The sequence below is a fragment of the Neovison vison genome, chromosome 6 (assembly GCF_020171115.1).
Source record: "Neovison vison isolate M4711 chromosome 6, ASM_NN_V1, whole genome shotgun sequence".
In the NCBI taxonomy this organism is placed as follows: Eukaryota; Metazoa; Chordata; class Mammalia; order Carnivora; family Mustelidae; genus Neogale; species Neogale vison.
Window position 1 is genome coordinate 41,766,425 of NC_058096.1, and position 23,703 is coordinate 41,790,127.

At 32.8% G+C, this 23,703-nt stretch overlaps 1 protein-coding gene across 2 annotated transcripts in view; it reads left to right on the forward strand.

Annotated features, from left to right (window-relative positions):
- The window catches only part of EPHA3 (EPH receptor A3), a 363,053-nt gene that overhangs the window by 294,525 nt on the left and 44,825 nt on the right, over window positions 1-23,703 (forward strand). For both annotated transcript variants that reach the window (XM_044251172.1, XM_044251173.1), the window contains exons 9-12: window positions 194-261; window positions 5,385-5,510; window positions 11,751-11,936; window positions 22,598-22,659. In XM_044251172.1, coding sequence (XP_044107107.1) covers window positions 194-261; window positions 5,385-5,510; window positions 11,751-11,936; window positions 22,598-22,659 — 442 coding nt within the window. The remainder of the gene's footprint in view (window positions 1-193; window positions 262-5,384; window positions 5,511-11,750; window positions 11,937-22,597; window positions 22,660-23,703) is intronic.

Sequence of the window (23,703 nt, forward strand, 5' to 3'; positions counted from 1 at the left end):
GCTTTCCAGAGTCCCCAGAGAAAGAGGCTTTCTATAAAGGATTTAGAAAATATGAAGTCATTAAACTTTCACTAAAGCATTTAATTGTTTGAGGAAAATGCTTTACTTTTTTGTGCTTTGCACATTCTGCACATAGATAATTGCTTTAAGTATATTTTCTTTCTGTGTTCTCTTCCCTTGACTTAACCTCCAGGTTCTGTGGCTATAACAAGTCAAAACACAATGCAGATGAAAAAAGGCTTCATTTCGGGAATGGACATTGTAAGTTCCTAAGCTGTTTTGGTGCTTTGGTTTTTATCATTTCAGTTTTCCCACTTATTGATTTGTAATTGGATAACTTCCTCACAAAGAGAATGCAAAAGTAGTTCTATGAAAGAATTGAGCAAATTAAATTAATTTTAAATGGAGAAGGAAATTCATGGCTCCACATTAAGTAATTTTTACATGGTCACATTTCAGCATACTTAAGCTAAAGGGAAGGATAACCTGTGGTTTCATCCAGATAATGCATAGGATGTGGAGTATGGTCTATAGTCAGCTCTGCGTAGCTGAAAGGCAAAGCATATCTTCAATTTCCTCATTTCTTGTCCTTTGCTAAAATCTAAATAGGAACCTTTTCCTTTTCCTAACTCCCAAATAAATATAAACAAACTCTGTTTATGTGAAATGCCTTACTCTGTTTTGTCAACCAACCAGGAGAGAGCCTTTAAAATAAACTATTTTGGAGTTATATGATATCCAACTGGTAGGAAAGACTGCACTTTTCCCTCATATTTTAATACTAATCAGTTTAGTGTCTTTTTAATATTTTCTAAAAGAAATACTTTCTTTTAGGAAATGAAGTGTTTATATCTAATAAGAAGACTCTTTTTTTCTTCTTCTTCTTCTTCTGGCAAAATAAATCATCCCAGGTGTTTTGATTTTCCAAACTATGGCTCAGTTTAATGTGGCAATTACTAATCAGTGGACTCAAAGGGAATGTTCTTATGGAAATTAGTATAGATTTATGTGCTCTCAAATAATCTCAATATAAGTAATGCGGTCTTGTATACATTACTTTCTTTGGAATTCACCATTGCCTTGTAAAATTATTGTCAATTCAGCATCATAGTTTGTATCAGTCAGTGGCTTTGCATCTAAAAATTATAGCTCTAGTTATAATTCAAGTAAAAGCTTGATTACCTGTAGCTAACATGCAGGGGGCATACAGTGGCTTGCAAAAAAAAAAAAAAAGTCTTCCAAAATGTAAATTGATGTAATGTGAACACCGTGACAGAGTTTACAGAGAGCATTTTCTGTTTGTAGTCCTTACAGAATAATTCACAAAAGCCAAAGTAGTGCGTTCTTAGTAGCCTCACTTCATCATTTCAGATTAGTTAGGTTACCAACTCAGAAGTCGTAAAAGAATGAATGAACAAATTACAGGAGACTTGTCTAGCTTTTTTCATCATCCCCAAAAACACAGAGTCCCAGTCACCATGCATAAATTAGAGCAGTTACATTCCTGTGGATTAAGTTGTTCTTAATTTGGGTTAGATAGTCAATGTAAATATTTTCTTTAGAGCAAAACCATACTTTTTTTTATATCAGAATTGTAAATCTCATGAATTTGGAACAATGATAAATTTCTGTAACCCACTTGTAAACAGGTTCCTCTATCACTCCAGTCTGATTTAGCTGTTGGTTTTTCTGGGGGAGTTGGTTGAGACTTTAATTTTCTTCAGATGCACAATATTCTTATGACAGACAAACAAAAGAGAAATGCATTTTATCCTAGCTATAAGGGCATAAGGTAACTTATGTGCATGTCATAAACTTTCTGCATCTTAATGCTACAGCTGGTTTATTTCAGACCATTTATTTGGTATTACTTTAAAAAGCTCTAGCTATGAACTATTCCCTCCAGTCTTGTTACAAATCCTATAATATTGCTTCAAAAGGAAAGAAATGTGTTTCACCTCCTAAGATCCTGTCCCCTTGCCCTCTCTGGCTAGGTCTTTTTATTTTTTGCTATCCTTAGGGCAACTCATGCTGGTAAAATGGAAATGTAAATTATTGTGTTTGCACAGAATGAGCTGTAAAGTAGTGCAGCTTAACACGTGTGCATGTGTTTATTATCTGGTTTTCTTGACACAGCCCAGCTACTCTGTATGTTGCCGTTAATTATTGGTGTGAAGGGATTATGTGCCTTGTATCCTGCATCACCTGATTCCTGGAACCTCTAGGGTCAGCAGTTAAAAGTCAGCAGCCAAACTCCCACAGTGAACAGGCTATTTTACTTGGGGATGTGTGTATGTTTATATTTGTATTGTTCCCTAAACTTTGTGTGGATAAAAAAAGCAATATATATGATTTTACTTCATTGAAACGAGTTTGATTGATTTTAGTTGGAAACGATATTGAATTTTCAGATTATTTAGTAATACATATATTACCCTAGGGCTGCCAGGTATGAGAGGTAACTCTAAGAACACTTTCAAGGCTGTTTAAAACCAATGTTTATTTAAAATGTTTGAGGCTTTGCTCCTGACAGCTCATTTTATTATGGTCTTTGCAAATTCTGATGCTAGTAAATCGCTTCCAACTTCATTTCCTTGAGGTGAGCAAAGTAAAACATTTGTAATTGTTTACAAGAAAAACTTTCATTTGGGGGGAAAAACTTGATTTTTACCTTATCATTAAAAATGTTTCTTTTTCCTTGAAAAGTAATATTTAATTTCCTTACCTTACTAGTTCTTTACCTTACAATCTACTAGAGATAAATCAAAACAGAATGATCATATAGCCTAGCCCAACTTTGAGGCAAGCCTTCATTAAAATGTAACCAAACTGACTTCATGAAAAGATTCTGACACATTTTATTTCCTGACTTTTTATGTAAGTCTACAGTTACTTTTACTGTTTTCCTTAACCTAAGTAACTAAAGTATGAGAGCTCTCCTTAATCTGTTTGCTTGTTTTAAGGGTAAAGTGTTTTGATACTGATAATATTGAAATAGGTTTAGTGTAATAATAAGCTATAGAAGACCACTGTCCTAATGAGTGGCTCGGCCATCTATTTTGATAGGAAGCAATAATGTTTTCAATAATGGCAGAAGCTTGCAAACTGATCTGGGAGCTCAAAAGAAATGGACACTTCTGAGCCCAAATTCCGTCTCTAGAAACCTCAATTACATTAATAATTGTGAATGAGCATTCTTAACATGAAAATACTTAAAACAACAAATAGTCTCTCTCATTTATTGGACCTTAACCACATAACAGGCACTCATGCCAGGTGCCTGAATAGCAAGAAATAGAAATAGAAAATAGAAAGAGCCTTCTTTCTCTGGCACCTCATTTATTCTTTTTGCTGAGCTGTTCAAAGTAGAAAAGCTTCAAAAGTAACAGTTCTTACCTTCAAAAGCTATTTTAATCCACAGTTTGCCCAAGCCAGAGCAAAGGACTTGTCGCTTCCCCATTTCTGTGGATGTAACTCCCTAGATATGTCTTCTTGAGATATCTGCACTTGGCTTCAGGATGGAGAGGTAGCATTATGGAGGCGCTCCTTGTCAACAGAGGCTTGAGTAGGACGAGTGTTAGACTCTCTTCTCCATTTGTTTCCCAACTCTCCCAAACCCACTCTATAGTCATCTGAAAACAGCTAAACATAGCTAAAATCATCTGAAAACATAGCTGAGCACAACTGATTTTTTACTCCCTAACCACCATTTATTTTTATAATCCATTTTTTTGTATGCTTCTATTTCATTACTCAAAACTTTTATGGATACTTTGCAGGAACATAAATTATTATGTGGTATAACCATGTCATTTATAAAGATGTCCTATAGGTCAAGGAACTAATTCTTTCTCAGCCCACACTATGAAATGCTAGACCTGTTGGCCTAATGTCCATTGAGCTGAAGGCTTTCCAGAATAATTGTGGTCTTCAGTCTTTGCACCCATTTCATGCAAAGTCCAAAATGGAGTCGAAGAAATCTTTGGTCATCACAGAATGTTCAGTTGCATTTGTCATTAAGATTCTTTCAATAAAAAATTAAACCAGAAAGGATAACATCTGATTTTGTTACTTTAGTATTAAAAAAATCTTTTGATAATATAGTGTGATAAATGAAAAAATATATCACTATTTGTCATCCCTGCCCCTTGCTAAAACAATGTTACCAATATTTTTTTACCAATGTTACCAAAATTAAAAGTAAAAATCCATCATATTAGTACATACACAATATTCTTTAATGTTAAAGCATGTTTGTGTACTTTAATAGAGACTAGTCTCCTTTTTTTAAAATTTAGTTTTAGGGGGTGCCTGGCTGGCATGTGACTCACAACTCAGGGTTGTGAGTTCAAGCCCCACATTGGGCATACAGCTTACTCAAAAAAGAAAAAATAGTTTTACTTTAGAGAAAATTAGTTTATTGAATATTCCAAATTTTTTCTAATGTAACTTATTTTTCCAAATGGTAGGAATCTCATTAATATTAAATCAGATCCAAAATGATTCTCCTGAATCTTCCACCCATGATATTTTAATTATAGATTATCACAAAAAATTTTGCCTTCAGAATAATTAAATAAATGCATATATGATGAAGGAGGTTTATATAAAATAAACTGTAAATGTAATTTATGTTTGGAATTTAGCTTCTTAGAACCATTATTAAACTTACAGAGAATCTATATTGTCCTTAACTATGTTGAAAAATTATACAATAAGATTTCAGTTAATTGTACATGCATGTAATAGTACATGCATATAATACTCATTATATATACATATTCTTACAGGTTTAAGAAGACCTACAATTGCAATGTGAAATATTGATTGTGAATGTTACTAAAAGGAGAATAGTGTCAGACAAAAACCATGATGTTTTATGTTCTTTAATTAATTTGTCTGTAATTATAGCTGCCATTCCACCTTATAAAATTATTTCACAAACTTTGATTTACTGTCAGATGTGGCCTTGTTATAAATATCTGTTTACTGCCGGCTTTGTAGAATCATAAATGTGTAATAGTGTGATGGTGTTCATTCACTCATGCTTCTGGTAATAATTACTGGGCCTACTCAATCCTGAACCACCCTTTCCTTGAGATTCCCCTTTCTGAAAATTCATTTTCTTTCTAATGCTTTTGCAGAGAAAGTTCATTGTGTTTCCTCTTTTGTTTCATTATGGGAAACTTTGTTTCTTAAGTGGTTCAGTACTTAATCCAACTGCTCTGTCTGCCAATTGCCATGATACCTGAGAATAAACTAAAGTGGGTGTACTTTTTTGTAATGGGGATTTTTTTTCCACTGATAATGTGATTATGAAATTGTATCAGTAAAATTTAAATAAATCTAGCTATAATAATGCCTTTCTTCCTTCCCTTAAACAGTAAAACTTCCAGGTCTCAGGACTTACGTTGACCCACATACATACGAAGACCCTACCCAAGCAGTTCACGAGTTTGCTAAGGAGTTGGATGCCACTAACATATCCATTGACAAAGTTGTTGGAGCAGGTAACCACCAAAATAATCCCACCCCCAACCCTGTGTTAATTACAAGTTTACAACTATGAATAAGAATGCTGCCTGAGATCACTCAAGTTCTCAAGCCTAAGTTATATTGCTATGAAAAGGGACATTTTTCCCCCTGATTTCATGATCAAAGGCAGGCAATAAATAAATGAAGGAGCATTTAACAGAATGTAATAATTTCAAAGGTGCCAGACTTACAGACTCACAGACCATGGCCAGCTTTTTATTTATTGAATTTCAGAGCCGGCAGCCGCAAGAGCTCAGTCCTCCCCGGGCTGTGCTGATCATGTGTCACAAAGCCTATTTGGCTGAAAAGGGGATAACAAGATGAAAGTGTCTTACTTTAAACAAGCTCACAAGGTGAAAATTTGATTTTGTAAAAAAGGTAATTTTAGAATCCTCTTCAGAATTAAAAAAAGAGACAACACAAAATAAAATCATAAATGACACATTTTATTCAAATTTATTCAAAACTATTTTTGAGTGAACAGTTTAAATGGTTCATTTTAATATTTGCCTGTAACTTTGTATAGTCTTAATTCATTGCGCTGAAGCTTGCTTTCATATAGACATCTCTTTGTTCTAATCATGAATCTAGTCAATCATAGATCCATTAACAAACACCTATGGATTGTTAAAGCAGATTCATATTTCCAATAAAAATTATACTTATAAAAGAGCGATATTTTCACATTTACACATTAACATATGGACAAATACAAACACGCAGTGTGCAATTGAATAAAAACTACTACTTAAAAGTAAAAATAAATATTGTACAGTAGTTTCATTCCATCTTCTCATTAGTCAATATTGTTTTAAAAACAAACGCAAAGTTGATGTAGGAAATAGAAAGATTGAGAAATTAACTCATTAAATTATACATAACGTATCGAATCATGTTTTCGGCAAGTACTATATATATGACTGATGCTTTTTTACACAGATGTGCATATAATTTCTCTGTTTCTCTTTCTGTACATCAAACCAGTGTTTAGAATTCTAGCGGCATTTGCTATTCAAACAGGACAGTCTGAGTAATTCATATTATCTAAATAAAACGATAATTTACTAAATCTTCTCCTCCAACTTTATTCATATTTTATCTTCCTAAAACTCACATGAGCAGGTAATATTAAAATATGGAACTAGCAATTGATAAAAGGAGAATAGAGTATGTGCCTCCTTTTCCACAATCTAAGACTTAAGAATATACATATTCATCGTATATCTATGAATGCAATTGGAACAAACATATATTGATTACTGTCTTTCATTTGTGCAGTTCTGCTTTGTAAACTTCTCTGTGACATGGGGGCTTTTTGTCGTGCTGTTATTAATGTCCCACAAGAGTGCACTGTTTCCCAGCATGGAAACCTCAGGGACATAGGTAGCACAAAGACTTTGCACACTCAACCGATGTGAGGAGGAGAATCCCATTTAGGCTCAGCCAGTGTCCAGAAGACCAGAAAAACACATCAGGACCTTGAACTTTGGGACTCTCTGCATTAATAAAATTAAATATGTCAATGTTATTGATAATGCCAGATATCTAGAACAGTGTGGTGGGAGACAAAACACATTAAAAATGGTATCTGATAGGGGCACCTAGGTGGCTAGGTGGGTTAAAGCCTCTGCCTTCGGCTCAGGTCATGATCCCAGGGTCCTGGAATGGAGCCCCATGGGCTCTCTGCTCCACAGGGAGCCTGCTTCCTCCTCCCTCTCTCTGCCTGCCTCTCTGCCTACTTGTGATCTCTGTCTATCAAGTAAATAAATAAAATCTTTTTAAAAAATTTAAAAAATAAAAATGGTATCTGATAAATGAAGAAATGCTCCTTATACTAACTCATTTAATAATCCCCGACACTCATTAAAGATCAGGACAAACATCTTATTTCATTTCTCTCTTCCAACCTATTTGTAAAAAAATAGACATATGCCCCATTTTCAGGTTTTTGAAGCCAATATTCTCATTTGCCACATTCAGGGCAATAATACTGTGCCTGTTTTGTTTGCAAACAAGTATATCTTCAAGGTCGATTACACTTCTCCTGGAAGATTTCAGTATAATATTGAATCCAGCCAGTTCTAGTCTGTCTTGATTTGCCTTTCAAGGGTTTGTCATCACCAAGACAGAATAGTAGATGGAGATTTTGAAAGCTATCAATTTTTCTTAAAATTTTGTTTTGAAAAATGTAAACTATCTACAAAAGTAGATGAAATTGTATAATAATAAAATGGAGAATATAGTATAATAGTACCCATTTCCACCACAACTTCAGTAACCATGTATTCCTGGCCAGCCTTCTTTCATTTATACACTTACTCATTTCCTATATCCTTTTAAAATTTTAAAAGTAATATTGTTGATAAAAAGCTAATAGTTATGCTAAACTGATTAGCATCTATCTTCCAATTGCTACAGTACTGAATCTTTCAGTCAAAGATAGAACTTTCTCAGTCAATTAAATATGCAGAAAAACTCTACATATATGAGCTAATTCTCTAATTTTCTGTAGGATATATTATAAAAAGAAATAGGTATAACGGAAACTTTTATTTATACTTTGGCTAATTAGAAGAATTATGCCCATATTGCGAATAACAGAATTAAAATTGAACCACAAATTAACTTACTCAAAGTAGTAATTTTTTTAATATTGGAATTCAGAATGACTCAAATTTCCAGTTTTATTCCTCCATCCAACCATTATTTCCAAAAATTAAATACTGAAAATTTCTAAAAGTAGAATATGTTCATTTAATTTCCTATTCTATTAGGCATTCACATGGTATTTAATTTTATTAGCCATTTGGGTAGGCATCGTCTCCATTTCACCAGATGAGCTAAAAATTTGAATGACCTATAGTCACATAATTATTAATTGAAAACCAAAATTTGAATGTTGTACTTTCCAATTTCAAAGTTCATACTAGACACTAATAATGACAGTAACGCCTTCATCTAACATTTTTGTGAGGATTGAGATAATTTTTGAACATTGCTTACCTGACACATCAACATTGTTCCATATATATTTTTATTATGCTTCTCTTGCTAAAATCGTACACAAGAAGATTTTTTTCTTCTATTTTAAATGACACGAGTGTAAGAAATTTTACTTTGAACAATTTTGCACTGTGTATCTTAAATCAGAATACAGTGTGTCCATTCTCAGAAAGCATACTGTATTTCAAAGGACAAATAAAAACTGCTATACTTACTGGATTTAAAAAATCAAGCAATGATTTCCAAGGATCTTATTGTAGTTGCGCTTTTACCTAGAAATGATGGGAATGAAAGGATCTAGTTTTTGTTTTTTGTTTTTTTTTAGGCTCAAAGTTAATTGTATAAGACCATGTAAAATCCAGCCTTGTGTTTGGCCAATCTTTGTTAATTTTTCCATCACTGTTGTTTAAGTTAATATAAAGAGAACTGAATTAATATTTAATATTTCTATGTTTAGTAAAATATATTGGTGACCATTTCTAGTATTTGTACAGTGAAACAATCACATTTCAAAATTTGTTTTTTTTTTAATTACCATTACTGAAACATCATTTTCTGAATTTTCGAGGTAGATAGACATTTACATATGTTGGTTATCCCATTGAGAAGAAAGAAAGGAACTCTAATTGACCAACTTGAAATTCAAACTCTTCCTCTGATGGTCCCAGTGAGGTACTCTCACAAAATGCTGTCCTTCACAAATACTTGTCTAAGGTGACATTAACCTTGCTACCACCATCATCATTACAACCACCTATTCTCACATCAATACAGAATTTGACAGTTTAAAAAGCATTTTTATATTTGTGCTTCAATTTGATCTAACTTTTTAGAGATAGGTAATTTATCCTTCTTAAGGTAGGTCTGAACTAAGAGAGGAAAATAGTGACCAACACGTAGATGATACTTACTATGTGTCTTTACATAATATTCATTCCTTTATTTGCACAAACACCTCATGAGTTAGACACAGTTGGTGTTCCCAAGTTACAGACAGGAGACAAAATAATAGGTTAAGATGCTTGCTTAAAATCACATGGCTAAGAAGTTACCAAGGCAATTAGACCCTAGAATCCATACTCTGTCCACAGCTCTGTACTGTCTGTCCTGCAATCTGTTGACAAGTGATTTATTGCCTAGAATAAGTGATGATAACATCAAAATTTAAAACATGATGCATTACAGCATATTGGCTCATGACGATGGCAGAACTTAGAGAAAATTGAAGCTTATTGTGGATGATTCCTTATGATTTACTCAAAATTAATGTTATACAATATGAACTGGAGTTCTCTGGAAATGTTCTAACAACCCAGTATCATGAAAGGAATGCTAATTCTTAAAAAAAATTATTTATTTCTGTGTGTACGTGCGCGCAAAAGAGAGAGCGCATGCGTGTGCACAAGGAGAGGGTGCAGGAGAAGCAGCAGGAGAAGCAGCTCCCATGGAGCAGGGAGCCCAACTCGGGTTCCCAGGAACCCAAGATCATGACCTGAGCAGAAGGTAGACCACTGAGCCACTCCCTGCAGCCTTTACTCCTGCTTACATATTCTAACAATGGTTTACTTTGCATCGTAACTTCTCTTCCCAATACACTCTATAATGACATATTCTACTTTGGATTTCAAGAAGTCAATGAATGTTCTCAAATTCTGCCCCTGATTCTCCCTGTAATCTGAAAGAACACTCTAGCTACAGATACCACTATCTTCTCTATACTCCCTCAAAGGTAAAAATGAAATCTGTCTTATTTAGTATTATAACTCTGTGTTTTTCAATATATCTTGTCACACTGTTGCCAATTGATGAGTATTTATTAAAAAATGTATAAGTAACTGCTTTTGGACGTTAAATGAATTTGACCAGTTACAGCATAAGTCATTGTTTTGGAAACTGATACCAAAAACCACCGGTTTGGAAACTGGATTCCTGAGAAAGGGTCAAATCTGGGGGAGTTTAGAGCTTCCTGGAGAGAAGTGAGCAGCTCCTAGTAATGCAGCTGGTAAATCAATAGGATAACCTGCTGCTTTTGTGAGTTGAACCACTTGTTTGAACAAAATAGAGGAAAGAAACATCTTACTTCTTGACAGCTTTTCTCTGGCTGAGCCATGGGGCATGGAGCTTATACAAAAACTCACAGTGAGAAGGCTGGACCAAGAATGCTCTTCCATTCCATAGTACCCTAACAATGTAATTAAACCTTTTCAGAAAAATCTCTTATTTGATATTTAAAAAGAAAACACATTTTAAGGTATTGTACAAATCCACATAATATTAGGATTTCCTCTATGAACAAGGAACATTCTATGGGTGGCACTTTTTTGTGGCAATTACCATGGCAAGCAGCGGGTTGAGAGAAATGAATGTAATGAATGTCTACCGTCAGGAAGCTCAAAATATGATGAAAAAGTTATGGGTAAATCTTCTTAATAACAATATATATGAAGTTAGCACCACAACCATTTCTAGGCAGTTTTATATTAGTTGACTTAGACTATTTAAAAGTCAGCAACACTCCATATTTATTAAATTCTGGATTAATCATGCATTTAAGACAAGTTTTTTATTGGAGATACTGAATCAAAGAAAATGTTTATAGTGATTCTATAGAAAAGATTTTTACCCTTTTTGATACTAGTATTTTCTTCTTCCTTCCAGAAGCTCAGAGAATTTTACAACTAGTATGTCAGTAATGTGACATGCCAATACTCCAATAAAATGAATTGATAGCAGATGCTTCTGTTCTCATTTTCAGAGAGTCTGAGTATATCACTAAACTGATTCTCTTAGTAATAACAGAATGGCTGGAAACATCTGAAATTTAATCCATTGCTCAACCCATAATATCTGTGTTGGTCTGCTGATCAACCTCAGGAAATGGTAGCTATGAGAATAAGGAGTTAAAACCCTATTAGATATAGCGTTCAACTTTCCTCTGGTTCTTTCATATTTTATTATCACAATGTGGTACTTAAAAATGTATGAGGGCACTTACAAGGTCCATTTTCCATAGGGTGTGGTTCCCCTGAGGTTTCTTAGGGATTCCCTGATTACCGTCTTCTGAAATAAGTTGAAAGCCTACAGAGTACATCTTGTGGGTCAAAGGTATAAATATTTTGAATGGGATTACTGAGGGGAAAGAGTTACTCTTTACTGATACCTTTTTATTATATAATTCCTTACCTTTTGTTGTGATTCTGTTCTTCTAACAGGTGAATTTGGAGAAGTGTGCAGTGGTCGCTTAAAGCTTCCTTCAAAAAAAGAGATTTCAGTGGCCATCAAAACCCTGAAGGTGGGCTACACAGAAAAGCAGAGGAGAGACTTCCTGGGAGAAGCAAGTATTATGGGACAGTTTGACCATCCCAACATCATTCGACTAGAGGGAGTTGTTACTAAGAGTAAGTCAAGTCAAAAGGCAGACTTTTGCCTGTGTTGAGCAGAGGTTATTTAAAGCTAAACTCAATCATTAAAGAATTTTGATTTTTGATTTTTTTTTATAAGTGTCAGTCTTAACAGAAAGACTAGTTTGGGGTTAACATGTCTTTCTTTGACAAAAGAGCGAAGATATTTAAGTAGTTTATATTGAAAGTGCTATTCTAGATCTTTAAAAATTTGGAAAAAAAATAGGAGCTAAAAAAATTGGTCGGTTAAGACATATTGATGAAAAGACAGTTAAGAAGTGAATTGTGGAGAAGTCTCTGTTATGTAGAGTAAGAAGGAAAAACGATGACTCAATTTTGACAGGAATTGCTGGGAACTCCCAGCTAGCTGCCTTTTCTTTTACTGTTCACCAGTTTCAGTTAAATTTCCAAATCTTTACTCCCTTGATTTTAGGAAAATTATGGGAGTTTGGGGACTGCTTCTGAGCTGTAAAGATTGGGATCACATTAGACCCTAGGCCTTTTCCTGGTTCTCTGTGGATTTGAAATAATTCTAATCTAGAGTCCCAGATGGATTTTTGACTGGTCTGGGGAAACTCTGGCTCACTGCCCATGATAGAGATCTGAACTTATTTCCATGATAGTTTCTCCAGCCGGACTCAAAAGGAATCCCGTGAGGCAGGTATGTGATTTTTGGCTCCAGTACCAATGAAAACCTCTTGAGAATGCTCTAGGATTTTTTTTTTCCTCAATATTTTAGAGCACAGGATGAAGAATAAACTAAATTGGCAGCAAACTACTTAGAGCGAAAGACAACATATGGCAGGAAATTTGGCATCCTTTAGGGGATAATTCATTGGCACTACATTTACATATTCTATGGTTACCAACAGACATTACACATTATATTTTTCACGATGATATTTTTCTTTAACATTACATGGAGCACTTTCCAAATGGCACTAATACCTATTCTCATCTTAGTGTGACTAAAAAGGCAGTTCCTTTCTCACAAGAGCATGGTATAATTGAAATGTACTTTGATTTCCTTTGGAGTTTTCTTATATAATAAATGGGATTAAGAACTGAGTAATGTAGAACTAAACCATAAACTGTAAGCCCATATTAAGTATGGTAAGAAGCATGTTTCCCTTTGTACTCCTAATATTAGGCCATACTAGTAGTAACTCTGAAATATTTTCCGATGAAGAGCATTTTTTAACTACTTTTTAAATTAATAATAAAAACACTGCTAGTAGTAGTAAGATTGGGAAAATGTTCAAATCCTTTGTTCCTCCGGGGGAAGACCATACTACTTAATGCCTATAGAATTAAGAATTATGTCTCACTGGGATTTTAGTAATCAATTAGCCATTTATTCCCTTTTATATCATCCTCACCAAGTGGTTGTCCTTCAGCTCGCGAGCACACCCCTTGGGGAGGACACTCATTTGTACTTGTATGGCCGTTTTTCTTTTAACTTAATTTTCATAAGATTTTTTTCATAAGGTTTCCTTTTTGAGTTCACTATTGTATGCCAACATTGTACTATGGATGTCATTTCATTATTATCACTACTCTGTGAATTAGATACAATAATTCCATTTGCATTTGAACAAATGATAACCCGTAAAGAGCAAGCAGCTTATCTAAATCGAAATTCCTGGAGATAGCATTGGAAACTTGGTCTGTTGGTTTTACCTCTTGTCCCTAACAATGGACAAAAATGAGTTTCTAATTTTCATTTTGTGTTCTACTTCTTTTATATCTTGATTTTTTAAAATTTCTCTAATAATTTGATCATAGCAAGAAATCCCTTAAGCTTAAAAAATTTTCTGGAAAGAATTAATAACCCTTAATACCTAAAACAAAATGTGAACTCTCATAAAGGAAAAGAGTCCATGTTATTTTTAAGTAGTGATAAAAATAGAAACTGGATCATACTAGATTCTTAACTTACCAATGTTAAGGAATTAAAAAATATTGATTGATTGATTGAATGGAAAAAAGAGCAGTATCTTCTTCCTATAGGTCTTTCTTTGGTGTTGATTCATTAAATTGAATGCATGCTTTAAGGAAGCACAACTGTATAACTGCTTGCATCAGTCAGGGAGTGATGGTAAACATCATCATATTTTAGCATGGCCAGAATTATCTACCACCTAACTTCTCCAACACCTACACTTAATAAAGAATGAGATAAAAGTGACTATCAAAATAAATATTAGATTTAAATTTGTTTATTGATAGGCTTTTACATTTATCAAATGTAAATTGACTTTTTGGTTTCCAGTATTATTAATTTATTGAAAATGACCTATTATATTTTGCTAGCTGTTACCTATAAATTCATTCACTGAATGATGAGCAACATTAAACCATAATCATTATGGCGGGTTTTCTTTAAATATAAAAAGGAAATAATCGAATATTAATTATGGCCAGCTGACAAAGAAATCCATAAAATAATACCCAAGACCAAACTGCAGAAAAAGAATGCATTAAGGAAAAAATATTTTTAATATCATAGGTATTACACATTAAATGCCTTATTGAAGTCTGATTTTATAACATTCTAATGTGAATTACAACTGCCTTATTCTTGGGGTGAAAGTTCTAAATTTGATAACTCTCCCTGGTCAAATAAGCATGTAAGAGGTTGCCAAATTTGACTATATAGATCCCAGTCATCTTGTATAGTGCAAACATAATAGAGTAGCAGACCTAGATAAGATTTTGAACTTCTGACATATTTAAAAGCTCTAAGTCTGGTACCCTATAACATCTGAGAAGAAATAGAAATGACTTAAAATGAAGTTAATATGTTTCATTTAACATATAAATAAGGCAATTTTGTCACCAGAAGCTATTCATTCACTGCTATTATTTTCTTTGTCTCGTGGGAATATATGACTGCTAGAACAATCTAATTGCAAAGTTCATAAACACACACACACACGAGTGAGGCATAGCTTATAATTTAATAAACAAAATTGTGTTTACAGAAGAAAACCAATTATATCAGTATCTGGATTAAGAATTGGAGTATCAGAGTTCAAGTTTTGACTCAACCCAACTGGTTGTGAGTCCTGTGGCAAATCAAAGCACTCACAGACACTCAGGTTCTTCCCTTCTGATTCAGAATAGCAGTTCTACTTCACTATTTCCAGATACCTTAAAGGTCAAGTAAGATTATATAGGAATTATCTTATTAAGTGAAATAGAGCTGTGAAAACCTAAATTATTACTCCTGGTAAGTTTACGAATTTATCAATTAATCTTGGCTGTATAGAAAAGAAAAATTCTTGACAGCAATTCCTTTTGTTTTGCTCAATAATAATTCTTCTCAATATTTCTATTAATTATATGTTTGAAACACTACATCTGTTATAAAGTATCATTTTCAAGTCATTTAGAGAAAACCCTTTATTCAATCATTATATTTCCATTTATTTGAATTGAACCATAAACAATTGTAACAAGTTTTGAGCTTGATGGTCTTAAACAAGAGAAGGTGAGAGAGTCTCTGATCTTCAAAGTAGCAGAAAGCTGGGGGCACAGTCTCTGCTCAGAGCTTGGTACTAACATGTGTTATCAATTTTAGTTGAAGTTCAAAAAATGGAACTTGTTTTTAGCAAATGTTTGATATTTCTGCCATCACACCATTAGTCAAATGATGTTCATACTTCAAGAAGACCCACATTGGCCATTTTTTACCAAGTGAAATAGAAGGAATTATATTAGATAAGGTTGATGTGGTATTGTTGGTATTTGGGAGGGATTATTTTCTGAAAATTAGAAAAAATAATAATAATTAGTGTAACTGTAACTTTACATCATTAAGGAATACAGTAAGCAGAACATTAGGACAGTTTCTCATAATTAAAACATTTCTGTACTGATGTGAGTGTTCACTTTACAGCAAAGTCTTAGTCATTTATTCACACCTTTCTATCTCCTGCACATATGATAAAAATATTGCTGAAATAAAATGTCATTCTATGGTGACCATGCCAATTTCTTGCTATGTCCTGTTTGCTTCTCTCTGAAAGTGTTCTTCTGCACTTGTCTCAAGGGTACTGTAATATTCAAAATAGACTATACATCTTACATTTATTTTATTAATAATTTATAGAAATAGTTAGAATAAACTCTGATGACACAAGTTCTCTTGCATTCATGACTAATTTTAGAAAGGAGTTGAGACCATCTCTATCCAAGTATCCACAACAATGAAATTAGGAAAATCTTTCAAATATATTAGAGAAAATATAAGACAGGGAATGCAATTTTTACACATTTAAGAATTTTCCTTATTCTTCAACATTGACCATTTATATTTTTTGGTTGAATTGGCCACATTTGAATTTAAAAAAGAATTTGTTTTTGTGTATTTCCCCATTTAGATAGGTTTATGATATTTTTGAAAGGTTAAATGCAACTTAACAACATTTGTTAGAGCATGACTTACATCCGCCCAAAGATCAATTTTAAATTTTTAAATATACAATAACTCTCCTAAAGGAAGAACTATAATTATACACTTGTTTAATAACTGTCTGTATAATTCTAATCATACACAAATTCTTGCAAAAAGTGAGAAAAAGAAAAATCCCTAACTCATGAGGCTGAGGATATCTTTGACACCAAATCATACAAGAATATTTTTCAGAGGGAGAAAAAAAACTGCAATGTGTGAAAAAAATTCAGTAACATTGGAATAATTATAAAGCCATAGTTAATAACTTTATCAAAAAAGATACTATGTAATGCTCAAGTTTGGTTTATGCCAAAAATGCAAAATTGGTTTGCTATTAAATCATTCTAGAAATTCACAACGTAGATAGAAAAGAAAAAGTCAATCTCGATAGATACAGAAAATAAACATTTTACTTAAAAAGTTTTTCTCAGCACATCCTACATGGAAATATGTATGTCTGATAAATGTATGTAAAAACCATAAAACAAACAAAACAAAACAAAAACTCACAACATTGTATTCAGTAGTAAAACATGAAAAGCATTTATCTTAAAGTAGAAATGAGAATCTTGGTATTATCAACTCAATTCATTATTATACACAAGGTCTTAATTTTTGCAAATAGAAAAGAAAATAAATAAAATGTAGAAAGATTGAAAAGGGAAAAAAAATCTAAGCTGTCCTTGCAAAATCAAACTGAGCACATTCAGATTACATATTTATTAATTGTTACTGCACTTATTTTACAAACCACCTTTGAATAGAATAAGAAAGAGTAGGAATATCATTCCTGTCTTTTTTTTTATTTTCAGCATAATATAATCATTATTTTTTTTCAATTTATTTATTTTCAGAAAAACAGTATTCATTATTTTTTCACCACACCCAGTGGTTTTTTTTTGAAGTATAGTTGATATACAATGATATATTAGTTTTAAGTGGATGGTCTCTTGTTGGCTGTATAGCCTATGCTGTATTTTTCAGCTGTTCCTGTTTTAAAAACTATTAAATTTTGTTTTGAATTAAACACAAATAAAATTTAAAAGTGTAAAGTAACATAAAGCATTCAGTGTACTAAGATTGGAGTAGGTTGGTAAGGAAGACTTGGAGAATGTGTTTCTTAGCCTGACTTTGGAGAGAGAGATTATCCTTAGGCACCCTGAAATGATAGACATGTGATCAGTTTTAATTGGCACTCTGCTAGGTGCTGGTTTTAGAACTACATACAACATGGAGTTGGCCCCTGCCCTCCTTAATTTATAGACCAGTGGGTGTGATAGGGGTCATTTAAAAAAAATATATTTTATTTATATGTGAGAGAGAGAGAGTTGGCAAAGGAGCAGAGGAGTAGGGAGAGGGACAAGCAGACTCCACACTGAGCCTGGAGCCATATATGGTTCTGTCTCACGACCCTGAGATCATGACCTGAGCCGAAATCAAGAGTCTGATGCATAACCAGCTGAGCTGCCCAAGCATCCTAATAGGGATCATTCTTAAAATGAATAATGTCTTCATTAAAATGGAATCTGGAAAATACTGTCCTGTATTTTTATATGATTAAATAGTAAACCACAGAAAATAAGTTCAATCAGCTAGTTAGGTACATTACATGAAAATCTAAAACCAAAGCATTTTATTTCCAATCAAAGATGATTCTAGTCTTTTTTCCTGGGAATAATGAAACATATTTGTCAAATTTTTTTTCAGTTTACCTCCTGCTGTGTATGCTTTTTTGCTTCCATCCTGATTCTGATTACATATTAATAATGAGAGTTGGCTGCTAAGGTCAAAGATTTTGATTTTATATACCACACTCATGTATTGGAGTGTGTTTTAACTTTTTGGACATGAGACAGAATATGTGAGATACAATTACTGGTAATGGGAAATAATAGCATTTCCTTTGAAAATGAATTAAATTTCAATATTTTTTTAAAAATTTATTTATTTGAAAGAGAGAGCACAGGAACAAGTGGAGGGAAGGGCTATAGAAGAGGGTGAAAATCTCAAGCAGACCATGCTGAGTCTGGCGCCCCACATGGGGCTTGATCCCATCACCCTGAGATCATAGCCTGAGACAAAATTAAGTCAGTCAGTAAACCAAATGAGCCACCCAGTTGCCCCTCAATAATTTAAAAAAAAAAAATTTTAAGTACTCTCTATATCCAGTGTGGGGTTCAAACTTACAATCCCAAGATGAAGAGTTGTATGCTCTACTGACTAAGCCAGCCAGGCACCCCAATAAGTTTTAATATTTTTATCATTGATGAATACTTTTTATGTTTGAATGAAAATATTTCAATCTAAAGCCAACATTTATTTGATAACTGCAAGATAAATCTCTGTGTATGGCTATATATTTATTACACTTTCCTGTCCTTTTTCTAGAAAATGTGATTAGAAAGGCTGTGGTGAAATACATAATGTTGAACCTGGAATTCTTATATACTCTAAATCACATTTCTTGAGTCATCAAACAGTGGTCCAATGATTAATAATATATCTGAACCACTGGGAATCGTTGGGAAAATGAACTGATTGTAACAGACTGATTTGCTTCCCTGAACCCTTTAGTTATGAAAGATCATAATTTTATTTATACTCATGAGTCAACCTAGGAGCAAAAGCGAAATTCCACTGCACATTTTTTTGCTTATTTTTGAAGTTTCATTTCAGCCAGTCATCCAATAATAATTTTATTGAATTTCACTATGGATATTCATATGCACTTTAAAATTTCTGGTAGCAGTGAATAATATAAGCCCTTGAAAACATGAGAATGTCACTTCTAAATCAAAATACGTATGAGAGAGTATGCAACCTTGATAGAACACATTGCATCCACGTGCAGATGAACTGATATTTTATAAATAATTTCCAGCTATATTTAGTACATGTTAGAACTAGTTCTCACCACTAATGCAGAGAATTTCTTTTCCTTTAACCTTATTTATTATAATCAAAAGCACAGGGAAACTAAGGTAGAATAGAAACTTAGATACTAAAAAAATAAAACTTAGAAATTAAGGCTTTCCAAGGTAGAATATTTGTGATTCTGTTTATTCTTTGTCTGTACATTTGGGTTTGCTGAATCTTTGAACTTAATGTAAAGCATATTTTCAGACTTGCCCATCTTAACTGATGTGTTTACAAATATCTAAATTTTAGAGCTAAATGCAGCCTGATCTGATTTCTGAATGGTCATGGGGCTTTGGCTTAATTGACTGGTTTGATTTTTCAGCTACTATTTCCCTTGCCAAACATTCCACTAGACATGCTAACAAGAAACGAAATGGTCATAAGGCTGGGAGCCAGAAGGAAATGAGTGATAAGCAAAGGTCTGGGTAGTATGAAAACCCAGTAACTGGCCACTGTAATTGAGAGTTGGCTGTATGAGGCAAAATATCTGTGACTACACTTACTGTATGCATTGGATTTTGCTAGCATATTATTCTTCATAGAATGGTATTAAGGCAAGAACGTAGAAAATTATAATGATTTATGGAGAACATGCATATAAAGGATTTCATTCATTCATTTATTCATTCATTCATTCATTTGTTCAGTCATCCATTCTTTTAATTTCAACTCAGTCTCTGGGACCAGGTTTTAGGCATTGGACTGATCAGTTCAGGATAGATAGAAGTTTTCAAGGAAATGTTGAATATTCCCTTTCTTCCTGAATATTGTTAAATCTAAAGTTTAATTAGAATTTTGAAGAAGCAAGTTCTAGAGGCTTAAGCTTTTGCCTAATGACGTTTCAGACATTACCAGATTAACTAGATATATATGATATGTTACCCAAAATATTAAATCAGTACCTTCAAGGAAAACAGATTGGTATACAGTCAATTGTTACATATATAAAAAATATTTGAAAATTATAGAATTTAAATAATTTTTCTTTACCTTTTAATAAATAAGACCTATAGCTTGGGATACATCCAAATACTAAATACAGCAAGTATAACCTTCATACTACCAAGCCATATAATTCATAGCTAGTGTGAATTAAGTTTTTTTACCTATGAAAGGAAAAAGCAAGCAAGGAAAGCTATTTTAAAAAAAAAAAAAAAAGCAATTTATTTATCTGCTTGAGAGAGAGAGAGAGAAAGTGCACAAGCTGGGGATGGGGACAGAGGGAGAGAGAGAAGGAGACTCCCAGTTCAGCAGGGAGGACTACAGGGGCTCCATCCCAGGACCCTGAGATCATGACCTGACCTGAAGGCAGATGCTTAACTGACTGAGCCACCCAGGCTCCTCAGAAAGCTATTATCTATCATCAGAATGGCAAACTAAACTTCATGATTTAGAAGGAACATATGAGGAAAATTTAAATGTGCAGTACAATGAGGGGTGCATCAATGTCTGTTAAAAAGAACCAGGGAGGGAGACAAACCATAAGAGACTCTTAATCTCAGGAAACAAATTGAGGGTTGCTGGAGCATGGTGGGGGAGGTCTAGGGTGGCTGGGTTACGGACATTGAGGAGGGTGTGTGTTATGGTGAATGCTGTCAATTGTGTAACACTGATGATTCACAGACCTTCACTCCTGAAGCAAATAATACATTATATGTTAATAAAAAGAAAATCAATTTAAAAAAAAAGCTATTTGCTCAAGGTCCTTCAGCAGTGCTTAGTCAAGACTAGATTCAGGTCCGTCAGAAATGGAAGACAAGCAATTTCCCTTCTTTTTGTAACATGATGGAATTATATTTAAAACAATATTATAGAAAAAATAAAGGAAGAGAACTGTAGTGTAGTAATACTATAGGTTTTAAAATCAGAGATAGCCGTGTTGGGAATGTGCTGGAGAACTAATTGATTGTGTAACCTCAGCAGGTTTTTTAAATCCATGATGCTTTCAGTTAAGGACACCATAAAATGGGAATAATATATATCACTAAAGCACAAGATGGTGTGAACATAAAGTAGTGTAATGTATGTATGTTATATATATATATATATGTATAAATATGTAATGTTACATAATTCTAATCATGCAAAAAATTAACTAGTATTTTCTATATATAAAATATCCATTTTTCATATTTCTTTGTCTTTTTGAATTGTTCATTTTGCATTACTTATTTTCCAAGTTGCTATTGTAATAGAGAGGTATATTTTCAGCTTGGCTCCCATGACGTTAAACTGTGACAATTATCTATAATGCCACAGACTTCAGAGTTGTTATTTTAATTCAGAATAATCCATAGAATTGACACCCAACAGTTGCCTGAATCATTATATAGTTGAACATTTGTTCTATTAGTACATACATATAACAGTATACCCAACACTCTTGTATCTAATGCTTGTCATATTTTAAATGTTTCCCTCAGTATAAATTTCCAAGAGTAACAGCATAGTGGATTCAAGTTACTGCTTTTGGCTTTATTATGTATTAGCTGTATGACATTGAGTAAGTTGATTACCCTCCACATATCTTAGTTTTCTCATGTGTAAAATGGAAATGATAATACTTAAAAAGTTATCATATATAGAATAATTAAACCAGCATCTGGCACATAATAAGTGCTATATAAAGTTAAATGCTCATTGAAAGATTTAATTGTATTTAAGGGCACATATTTCTAAAACGGTTATTATAAGTTACTGCCAACAGCTATTTTAATTTTATTTTCCTTTTAAACATGGATTTTATATTTTTAATGTGTTAATCAAATACAGATTTTTAAGAATTATAATTATTCATCTTAATTGTTTTATGAAAATCACATATAGGATCCATGAAGATGGGGACTTTGATTTACTTGCTCTAACAGCATAAAAAGGAACACCTAGTACATAGCTCTATAAATGTCTGTACAAAGGATAAATGATTGTGGTAATCCTGGCTATATGTTGGGCTGGAAGGCAGAAATACTTCATTTTGTAGATCAGCTAGGATTCAACTAAAGATAAAAAAGGGGGCATATTTTATGCTCACAGAAAGCCATGCCAAATAAGCCGATTGAGATACTATAGGTTATAGCCACTTGTTTTGAAAACAAATCTTCAATTTTTTTTGTTTTATTTCTATTAAATATTTTTTGCAATTTTGCAAAATTGGGAAGACAAGCAAAGCTTTTACATTTTTTAATTCATCAGTGTATCAAATTGTATTATACATATTCATGACATGATATCTATTGAACTCTGCTGATCATGTTTAATTTATTATTTACCATATATCCAGGTAAACCAGTCATGATTGTCACAGAATACATGGAGAATGGTTCCTTGGACAGTTTCTTACGTGTAAGTAGAAGATTTTATATATATTCATATATCTCTTATCCCCATCTATCCATATCTTTTATCCCTCTATCTATACACATATATGCATAAATATGGAATGAATCACTGAAAATGTGAGACAACCTCTAATATTTTGCGAGTTATTAGATAACGCAGTTTAAAGTAAAACTGAAATTGAGGGAACTAAATAGTAAGAGGAAGACTAAAATCATATCTTTATCTTGCAGCATCCCAAGTTAATGGCTTATATTTTTAAAACAAATTTGTGTGAACTTCTTCAGCCTTTTCGTACTGCCGAGATTCACATTGGTTAAAATAGAAAATTCTAAAAGATCCTTAAAGTAAGACATAAATAACGTTGATTGATGTAAGGTGAACATTCTCTTTTCTTCATTTAAAGTAACCTCAGACTGCTATTAGATAGAAAACCATCTATCTCTCACACAGAGCTTTTGTCTCAGAAAATAAGCAAGTTTTATAATTCCAAAGAAGTCTCAATTCAGAGATATCATTTCGGTGATATATATGCATCCATACATATTCTTAATGATTTTAGCTTAGAAATTTTATTTTTAAAGATTGCTTCAGCAAATATTCAAAGAAATAAGTTTGTTGGGGAACAAGATCCTGCCAATCACTAATCACTTCAAGTGTTAAAAAAAGACTTTATACTCTGTCTTTAATATGCTTTCAGTGTTATAAAATAGAAATAGATAGACAGGAAGCATAGTACAATTCATTCATGGAGGAAAATTTTAAATTTTCTATAAATGAGAAATTATTTATTTTAATATTCATGAGGCAAATACAAATGTTACCAGCAATTATTTTCCCAAGCATTCAAAAAACAAGTACTTTTCAAATCAGATAATTAAAACCATTAAAATCTTTTAAATTGTTATTTTGTAGATAAAACTAAACATGGAATTTTATATCTATCTATGCATGCATTTATGCACATATGTATATCCATATGTGTGTATCTACTTACCTATTTATCATATAAATCGTGTATTTCTATTTTAATCCAAGTAAACTGGAAAC